The sequence below is a fragment of the Camelus dromedarius genome, chromosome 9 (genome assembly GCF_036321535.1).
Source record: "Camelus dromedarius isolate mCamDro1 chromosome 9, mCamDro1.pat, whole genome shotgun sequence".
NCBI lineage: Eukaryota > Metazoa > Chordata > Mammalia > Artiodactyla > Camelidae > Camelus > Camelus dromedarius.
Genome location: NC_087444.1, coordinates 71,942,199 through 71,952,226, shown reverse-complemented (window position 1 = coordinate 71,952,226; position 10,028 = coordinate 71,942,199). Strand labels below are relative to the sequence as shown.

Genomic DNA, 10,028 nt, shown 5'->3' with positions numbered 1-10,028 from the left:
GCCCACTGGCCTCCTGCCACAGCAGGCACTGACCTACCTCTGGCTGCCCTTGCTCCCTCACCTCCTTCATGTCTCTACTCAAATATCACCTTCTCAGGGAGGCCTCCCCTAAACACCTTATTTAAAAATTACAGACACACACACCATACTTCCCAACCCCTTTGCCTACTTCTATTTGTTCCATAGTACTTACTGCCTTTTCACTTATATATCTTATTTATTTTGCTAATTATCTGACTCTCCAACTAAAAAGTGATCTCCATGAGTGTATAGATTTTTGCTTTTTGTATTCACTGCACCTGGAATTGTGTAAGCGTGCAATAAATATTTGTTGAATAGATGAATGAAGCACTGTTTGCTGAATGACCCTGAGGACTCCAGCAGGATGCTAAACATCAAATTTCTGCAGGTAGACTTAACTCCATCATCCTGCCTTCCAGCTCACCCAACCCGTGTTCTTGCCTCCATGCATTTGCTTAGAGTCATGCCAGGACCACCCCTTACCAGCCAACAAATTCTCCCTCTGATCTCCCTCTCGGCGTGCCAGCCGTGACTTGTGTTAAGACGGGTTTCTCCCCTCCCCCACCCAGTCAGAGTTAGACGGTAGATGGGTTGCTACGGTTACCGCACCCACCTGGGGCGGAATATCCCCAGGGTGTCCCACCCCAACAGGTAATAGGTGGTTAGCAGATCCCGAGCAGGCCTGCGCAGGGGCGGGCGTAAGAGGCTGCAACCGTGTTTTCTTACGCCCCCTACCCCACCCACGTAGTCGTCATGGAAACGAAGAGCTTCCCTCCAGCACCGTCTCCTTCCACTTTCTCTAAGAGAGACACTCCACTTTCTCTAAGAGAGACACAGGCAATGTTGGAGGTAGGCTGGAAGACTGTACGAAAGGGTGGGAAGCCATTCACTCTCAACACTCTCTATCGTCCCTCCTTCATCCTCCAAGGATTGCTACGCCTGCGCAGGGACGGAGTCCGGGTACCACGGATAGCGGGGAGCCGAGAGTGCGCATGCGTGCGACAGAGCTTTGCTCATGCGCTTTTGTAGCACCAGGAGGCTAGGGCAAGAGCGCCGCGCTAACCTTGCGCCTGCGCAACTGCGGCCCGCTGACGGGGGCCCGTGGAGGGCAATGCTGCGCTTGCGCCATGGCAGGGGGCGTGAGAGCCAAGCGGTAAGGGCGTTGGGGGAACCGAATGGCGCTAGGTGCGCCTGCGCCTTAGCTCCCGGGGCGGCCGGGGGCGGGGCCCAGAAGGGAGGGAGAGATCCCGGCAAGGGGAGGGAAGAGGCCGCAGAAGCCCGAGCCTTGACCGACGGGCAGGCGGGGGCTGCGGCGGCGCCGGTGAGTGACCCGCGGCCCGACTCGGTCCCCAACCTCTGCGACCCTCACTCTTCCTGGAGTCTCCCGTAGTCTCCGTTGTCCCCTCCTAATTTCGGACTTCCATTATCTTCAAAGCTCCCCTTAATTCGTGGCAATCCCCAGAGCCCCCACAATCCCCGCAGACCCTAATCCCTAATATTTAATAGTCCAGCTTGTCCACTGACCTAGGAGCCCCCAACTCACCATTATTTATGGACCTCCCCTCTGAGGACACCTTCCCTCATTGGTCTTACAGACGTCCCATTGCCCTGGAACCCCCAGAGTGCTCCTCTGCTCCAAATCCCCGCTTCTTGCTGCATTTCCTCTTCAGCATCTCCTTATCCCCATCACCCCCGTGCTTCTTCGACCCGCGAGACATCCTCATTCTCCTTACATTTCCCATTCTCCTATGCCCCCATTCTCCTCTAACTCCTGCAGACACCCCCTCTTCTTCCGCTTTGCCTCATTTCCCTCCACTCCTTCAGACCCTCCCCCAATTTGCATCAACTCCGTGGCCTGGCACTTTGCGCCGCTCCAGGCACTAGATGAGCGCTCAGCTGGTGTCATCTATTATTAGGCACTCTGACGGTCCCCCGCGGCCCGTCGCCCCCGTCCGCCCTCCAACCCCACCCTAGTCCCCAGGGACATAGGAGCCAGTGTCGGGGCGGCCAGGGTGGGGCAGGCAGCGCGGAGACGCTGAACCGCTGTCAGCGCCGTGCGCCCTGTGCCCGCAGCGCCGGCGCCCCCCATGCGCCAGGCAGCCGGACTGCGGCGTCGGGGGGCGCCATGGCCTCGGCGGCGGCGGGCGAAGCGGAAGAGACCACCCGGCTGCGCAAGCCGCGCTTCTCGTTCGAAGAGAACCAGATCCTCATCCGTGAGGTGCGCGCCCACTACCCTCAGCTCTACGGCGCTCAGAGCCGTCGGGTGAGCGTGGCCGAGCGGCGGCGTGTGTGGGACGGCATCGCCGCTAAGATCAACGGCATTACCAGCTGGAAGCGCACTGGCCAGGAGGTGCAGAAGCGCTGGAACGACTTCAAGCGCCGCACCAAGGAAAAGCTGGCCCGTGTGCCGCACTCCACGCAGGGCGCCGGGCCTGCCGCCGAGGACGCCTTCTCCGCGGAGGAGGAGACCATTTTTGCCATCCTGGGACCGGGTGTGGCGGGCCCAGGATCTGGTGCAGGGGCCGAGCAGCCCCCAGCGGCCGCCTCCTCGCAGCCGCCGGCCCCAAGCGCCTGCGCCCAACGCTATGTGTTGTCTGAGGACCGCAGGGAGGATCGACGGGCAGGTGAGTTGTTTCAGCATCACCTTACAAACGCAAAGAAATCTTACTTCGTGCCCGGCGCTGTTCCAAGCCCTTTAAATGGTTCATGAGATCCTAACTACAACCCTGTGAAAAGGGTGCCATTTTGCACCTGCTGATACTGAGGCTCAGAAAAGTGAAGTGACTTGCTTCAGGTCCACAGCTAGTAACTGTCAGAATCAGGACTACAACCTGGATCTAGGAGGCCTGACGCCAGAGTCCACACCTGGGATCATCAGCACACCCAGGATTTCATTCAACTGTAGTGTAGGGAGTGACTCTGGCGGCAGCCGGGGCTCCAGCTACAACTTTGCCACTCGGCTGTGTAATTTGGGGTAAGTTACTGCCCATCAGTTTTTGCATCTGTAAACCAGGTATAAAAAATAGTGTCCATCTCAAAGGGCTGCTGGGAAGATTAAATGAGTTAACATGTGTAAATTGCTTAGTACATTGCCTCCTTTTTAGCTCTTGATGTAATTACCAATGCTGTGAAGTAGGAACTCTTTCACTACTTTATAAATCAGAGAGTCAGGGAGGTTTGGTCATTTTCCCAAGGTCATTCCCTGAGTAAAAGAACTGTGGAGAGTGGAGTACAAAACCTCCCGCTTAGCCCTGACTCTGGATTATTTCTTTTGCAGCTATTCCCCAGGCACCTGTCCTGTGCTGGGCAGTGTTGGGGACAGAGCCGTCTGAAGCTCACAGTCCAGTAGGGGAGACAGACCCATGGGTAGACAGTGGTGCTCAGAGCAGGCGGGGCTGGGCTGTGGGAGTCCCGAGTGGGCACCTAACCCAGCCTGGGAAGTCAAGGAGGGCTTCCTGGAGGAGGAGGCATCAGAGCTGAGACACAAAGAGGAAGGCTGAAGAAAAGCTGGGAAAGTGTTCCTGATAGAAGGAACAGCATGTCCAGTGGCTTGGAGGCAGGAAAGCTTGGCCAGTTTAGGAAACTGAGAAATGTTTCCTAGTTGGGGGAGGGGAGGAAGGGAGAGTGGAAAAACTGAAGAAGGAAAAGTTTTGAGATAAGGTCAGAGAAGTCAGCAAAGACCCAACTATGCAGGGCCTTTACACTGAGGTTAAAGAGTTCAGTTGTATCCTGAGTACTGTGGGGAGCCCCTGAAGGGTTTAGAGAAAGGGAGCACATGATCAAATAAGGCAGTTCAGGATCATGTAATTTAGAGAAGTTCAGTAACCCACCCAAGTTCACACAGCAAGTAAGTAGTAGGGTTGAGATTCTAATATGTGTTTTGTCCAACTCACAGTCCATGCACTTAGCCACTGGGCTAGATGGCTTGATATATACAATATATATATAATAACAACAATTAATATTGACTGAGGGTTTATGGGCATGCAAGAATTAGATCACACGTGGTTTGTAAATAAAGGTCAGGGCTTTGGATTTTATCTTGAAGGTAGGTGGGAGGCATGGAAGTGTCTTAAGCAGGAGAAAGACAATCACTCGGGACCCTTATTCTCAGTATGAGCCAAACCTCAGTGTTTCTATCTGTGAAATGGCCCCATTGAACCAGAGCAGAGATGGCAAACTTACTACTTCAAAAGCTGTGCAACCCCCTTTTCATTCATTCATTCCACAAGTACTGAGCACCTGTTCTGAGGCAGGCATCATGGTAGGTGCTGGCAATACTATGGAGGAAAAGACAGTTTTCCTTCCCGTATGAAGCTGACATTCTAGTCAGGGAGACAGACCACAAACAAGTACCCCCCAAAACAGATTATAACAAAGAGGTGATAAGAACTAAAAGAAGTAAAATAAAGCATGTTAAGAGGATAGTGAGTGATGGAAGCGAGGTCTCTACAGACAGGGTAGTCAGGGAGCGATTCTCTTGAGGAGGTGAAATTTGAGTAGAGACCTGAAGAAAGAGATTTAAGCCAAGTGGATAATAGCTGAGGGAAGAAGACTCCAGCTGGAGGAAACACCAGGTGCAAAGGCCCTGAGGCAGGAATGTGCTTAAAGCATCCTTGATTAGACTCTCACACAGAGATTACCCACTGTGTAAAACTCTTTAAAGAGGAACTACTCTGACTGAAAGACAGGAACAGAGCCTGGGGCAGCCTGAGGCATCTTTCTTGACACTGGAAGAAGAGATAAGGACCGTGTGTCTTGTGGCCTAATATTTGAATGAAAGAAAAATAACAGTAGCAACACTGAAACCTTACTGTGTGCCAGGCACTGGCACCCTTGTCCATGGTGATTCAATCAGTGCCTGTAATAGCCCTCAGGGAAATGTTCAGTTACAGGGTTACTTTGCCCTATGCTCATACACACCCATTTACAGGTGGGGAAACTGAGGCCCAAAGGTCGTAGTTTTTTAAACTGAAGTATAGTCAGTTACAGTGTATCCATTTCTGGTGTACAGCATAATGTCCAACAAATAACTATGATTTTAACTCTCACAGCAGCCCTTCCATGACCCCTGTGAGCCTGGTGGGCATGATGAAGGCTGTGCCCCTCTGATCTTTTTACTCAGTAGACTAGAAAAGCCACATTGCCAAGTGGCTGCAATTCTAATGCCTTTTTTGAAGGAGACTCGCCACCCTGCCCGAGGAGGGGTTAAACCCATAGGCTCGGGACCCTGACTGGGCTCAAATCCCTCTTCTCCTATTCACTGGTTCTGTGACACCTCTCTGGGCCTCAAGTCACCTCATCTATAAAATGGGGTAGTAACGACAGCACCTACCCCAGGGGCTGGCTGAACAAACACAGGAGAAGAGCTTAGCCGCTTTGCTGAGGGCCAGCCAGGAAAGCGTCATCTCTCTCCCAGCCTCTCCCACTTCTCCAGGCTGGCTGGCCAAGGAGGCTAGAGCCCCAGCATTCAGGGCTGGCGGGGGTGGTGATTGTGGTGGAGGGAACAGCACATACCATGGCCCAGAGGCAAGGAAGAGGGATAGAAAGGGGCAAGAGCTGAGGCTCTGGAGCCCTAGAGAGAGGCTGGACTGTCCCCCATGGGTGCTGGGGAGCTGTGGGAGGGCTGCCGCCAGGACCTGGGGCCTGGTGCCCATCAGTACTGACTCCCTGGAAGCCACAGTTCTTGTTTCATTAAAGACAAAATTTTGTGCTGGACATTGTTCTAGGCGCTGGGTAAACAGCAGTGAACAAAACAAAGCCCTGCCTGATGGAGCTGACATAAGGAGGAGGAGACAGACAACAAACACAGAGCGATCCCATGCCAGGTGGAGATAAGAGCTATGAAAGAAATCAGGTAGGGTTAGGAGAGAGGAAAGGACAGGGATGGGAGTGACTTTAGACAGAGGGTCAAGGAAGGCCTTCCCAAGGAGGCTGTGTTTGAGCAGAGGCCTGAGGAGGTGAGGGAGGGACCCAGGCAGGTGTCTGGGGAAAGACCTATACAGGCTAAGGGAGGTGGAAGTACAAAGGCCCTGAGGCAGGAGCCGGCCGAAAGTGTATGAGGACCAGCAAGGTGGCCAAAGTGGCTGGAGCCAAATGAAGAGAGAGAAAGAGAGAGAGAGGAGGGGTGGGAGATGAGGTGAGGGAGGCAATGGAGGCAGATTGTGGGGGCCTTGAGAACTTTGCTTTTACTCTGAGTGAGATGACAGCCACGGGAAGATTTTGAGCAGAGAAAAGACATCTGGCTTGTATTTTTTTAATACTTGTATTGAGACAGAATTCTCATCCATACAACCCATCCATTTAACGTGTACAATTCAGTAGCTTTTAGTATATTCGTAGAGTTGCACAACCATCACTCTTAGGACATTTTCATCACTCCAGAAAGAAACACTGTACCTCTTAGCCATCAACCCCGACCTTGTCCCCCCATCTTTGCCTAGACATTGGCAACCACTAATCTACTTTCTGCCTCTATAGATTTGCCTATTTTGGACATTTCAGATAAGTGGATCATATGATATGTGGTCCTTTGTAAGTAGTTTCTTTCCTGTAGCATAACTGATGTGTATTTTAGTTGAACCTCTGAAGCTACCGGTGGAGAACAGACTGTCGGGGCGGGGGTGGAGGCTGGGAGCCCAGTGAATAGTCCAGGTGGGAGATGGTAGTGGTTAGACCAGGGTGGGGGCCGTGGAGGTGGATAGATGTTGGATTAGTTTGAAGGCAGAGCCAATGGCATTTGGACATGGATGGTGTCCTGGGAGAGAAAAAGAGTGACAGTTTTTATCCCCAGCAGCTCAAAGGATGGAGCTGCTGTCATCTGAGATAGGAGTGACTGAGGGAGGAGCAGGTTCGGGGAAGATCAGGAGCTCAGCTTTAGGCGAGTGAGTTTGAGACATTATTGGATAATTATTGGAGAGGATATGCCAAGTACACAGGGCGGGGAGAGGTTCAGGCTGGGACCGGAAATCTGGGAGCCTCTGCACACAGACTCTTAAAAGTCCATGAGCGTGAACAAGATCCCAGGTGAGAGGAGGTGAAGAAAGCCCCCCAGGTTGGGGGTTGAACTGGTACAGACCAGAGCTGAGACTGATATCCTGTCATCCTGCTTGGGAAGAGCCCCCTACTCCCAGCCTTCAGAAGTACCCCTTACTGCTCCAGCCACCCCACCTCTCTCCCAGACCCTCCCACCCTGGGGCTTCCCCAGGATCCAGCAGTGCAATCTGAGAGGTGTGTGTGTGTTGGGAGGTGGGGGGCGGGGTTGTCCAGATGATTCAGAGCCTTTTAGAATGTTGGCTCTTACTCTGAATGTGAGAAGAGCTGCCTGGCTCAGCAGGGAACCTCCAGGACCCTGTTTCCATTAAGGCTGGCATCCATCTGCCACCAGGTTATCCTTGAATATACTTTCTCTCCCTGGGGTCATGGGGCTTTTGCTCCAAGGCATGATCTGACTTAGGTTTTAAAAGTATGGCTTTGAGGTGGGTCAGGGTGGGTGGGAGGTGGAAAGAGGAAATCAAGACAACGTTCATTAGGGGTCACCTACATCTTACCTTCATCTCTCTCTCCACAGATACACCAGCCCACAGCAAGGGGGGCACCAGCAGCCCAGAGCCTTGGGCCCGGCCCTCCTGCAATCCCCAGGAAGGGGGCTGCCAGCCACCCAAGGAGCGTGAGTCCTCGCCCCCGCCAGCCCTGCAGACCGTTCAGCTGCCCCGTCTGGCCTTGTCTCCACCACCCCCAGCCCCTCCACCACGGCCACCAGCCCAGCCACCGCAGCAGGTCCAAGTGGCACCCTCGCCCCCCAGCCCCCCACCCCCTCCACTGCCTCCGCCTTCGGCCCCAGACCCCTCCCTGGACTTCCTACGGGCCCAGCAGGAGACTGCCAATGCCATCCGGGAGCTGGCCGGCACCCTCCGGCAGGGACTGGCCAAATTGAGCGAGGCCCTCAGCGCTCTGCTGCCCCTATTGCCAGGAACCCCAGCTGACCCGCTGCCCCCACCTCTGCCCCAACCCCCACCCCCGCCTCCACCCCCTAGGCCTGTCCTGTCCCCACCCTCCCCCAAGGTGGAGGTCACCCCAGAACCAGTGTCCATGGTGGCTGCTGTCGTGGATGGGGCCTTGGTGGCAGCCAGGGGGGTGATCATTGGTCCTAGGAGCGAGGAAGGGGCCCCCCGGCCGCCCCCAGCCCCCCTCCCTCCCCATGATTCCCCCCCACACAAGAGGAGGAAAAGCTTCCCTACACGGAAGAGGCGGGGGCGATGGAAATCTCCATGAAATCAGCTCTTCGGCTGAAGCTTGTCTGCACACCTTCTGCCTGCACCTCCTCCCCCAGCTTAGCCCTGTGGAGGAGGGCAATACACCTTCTCCATTCCAGCTGCACCCTGGCTCCCTGCTGCAGGGGCACAAGAGAGCCCACTCCCTGTACTAGTTAGTGCCTGATTCTGGGGGGACCTCCTTGATGAGCCCCCCAGCCCTTTCTCCAATACGGCGCTGTCTGCCTGGCTGCTTCCCTTAACCCTGACTTCTAAGCCATCGATCTTATGTTATTTATTATTGCCCTTTGTGGGTTGCGGAGGGAGCCTCTTGGATCTGCACATCCCCCCTCCCCTAACTCCTGGCCTTGACTTGAAGAGAATTGACCCACCTCCCCAACCCAGACTTTGGAGGGGGTGGGGGTTGCAAGACAAATCAGAATATGGATGAAGAGGATACTGCACTCTGTACCCTAGGGAGAGGGGGGCGGAGTCTTGCTGGGGAGGTGTAGGTTGAACCTTCTGCCTCCCATTGCAGTCTCTGACCTCCAGAGCTCAACCCCCTCCATTCTCCCCAGTGGTGACAAGATATCAATAAACTTATTTTTAATACAATTACTTGGAGCTCTGTCTGAGACAGGCCTGGAGTTCCAACATCTACACCTGCCCCACCCTCCTCCATGGGCAAGTGACACCCCCCTTGAAGTTGGAGGCTGGTAGTTTTCCAGCCTTTTTTTTTTTTTAAACCATCAAGTCCTGTGTTCAAATCTTATTCCTACTTTTTCATCCTTCAGATACTAGCCTAAATGTCATCCCCAGGAGAACATCCTGGATTCTCTTCCCTGGGCTAGGATGGGTCTGCTTAGATTCTCTCTCAGCATCCTGTGGTCCCTCAATGACCACATGCATTTATCTGCTTAAGGCCCACTTTCCCCATAGTTTCACGAAGGCAGGAGCTGGTTTTTTTTTTTTTTAACTCCCAAACTGGCAGCAGAGCCTGGTAGCAAAGTAGATAATAACCACCACCCTGGACTCAGATCTGGCTCAACCTCTGGTACTTCCCTGGCCAGCTATGTAATCTGGGCCTCCGCTGTCCTCATCTATAATATGGGCACAAAGACTTAGGCGTCTTTACTTCCTACAACCACATTCTACTCATCCTTCAGGTCACCTTCTCAAGGAAAGCCCTTCTGGACACCCCCTTTCCCCCAGCAGTTATAAAAGAAATGCAGTTAAATAATCCTTTGAGTAAATTTAAACTGAATGTCTGCCTCTGTTACCAGGATGAGCCTTGTCAGGGCAAGACCTGAACCCCCACCTTCATCACTGCTGCATCCTCAGCCTGGCCCAACACAGAGAGGTTGAATCTTCCAAGTAATGGGAGGTTAAAAACAGCTTTCATTTATGGTGCTCCTCTTATGGGCCAGGCCCTATGCTAAGCGTTTATATGCATGTTTGCATTTTAACCTAAAGGTAGGCAATGAAAAGCAGATTCTAGAGGGTCTCCACTTTTTCCTGAGAAGTTTAAGGACTTACCCTACATTTGTCAGGGGCCAGTCCAGTCCACCTGAAGCCAGCCTCTGGCCAGAACTCCTGACTCCTACTCATGTTTACTAAAGAATGGCCGAAAGCCAATTTTAGGTAATACATGGATGGCCTTTTTAATGGTTCTATATGTGTGTAGTTTTAACTTATTTTTTTAAAAAATGTGTATCTAGTACATAAAAACCCATGACTATGCACATACTACTGCTG

The 10,028-nt window shown here is 53.2% G+C and overlaps 1 protein-coding gene across 2 annotated transcripts; it reads left to right on the top strand.

Annotated features, from left to right (window-relative positions):
- The first annotated feature begins 1,144 nt into the window (after window positions 1-1,144).
- MYPOP (Myb related transcription factor, partner of profilin) lies at window positions 1,145-8,888 on the top strand. 2 transcript variants are annotated; one of them, XM_064489432.1, is made up of 3 exons: window positions 1,145-1,342; window positions 2,095-2,645; window positions 7,592-8,888. In XM_064489432.1, the coding sequence occupies exons 2-3, from the start codon at window positions 2,147-2,149 to the stop codon at window positions 8,293-8,295; spliced, it is 1,203 nt and encodes a 400-aa protein (XP_064345502.1). In that variant the 5' UTR covers window positions 1,145-1,342; window positions 2,095-2,146; the 3' UTR covers window positions 8,296-8,888. The 2 variants fall into 2 exon arrangements, with proteins under 2 accessions (XP_064345502.1, XP_010985874.3); XM_010987572.3 differs by having other exon boundaries at window positions 1,145-2,645.
- Window positions 8,889-10,028: the final 1,140 nt, after the last annotated feature.

Bases quoted from the DNA above. Each gene is read 5' to 3' on its own strand.
- MYPOP (XM_064489432.1), top strand. From the start codon at position 2,147: ATGGCCTCGGCGGCGGCGGGCGAAGCGGAAGAGACCACCCGGCTGCGC. The intron at 2,646-7,591 runs GTGAGTTGTTTC...CTCTCTCCACAG, and splicing joins CAGGGAGGATCGACGGGCAG to ATACACCAGCCCACAGCAAG.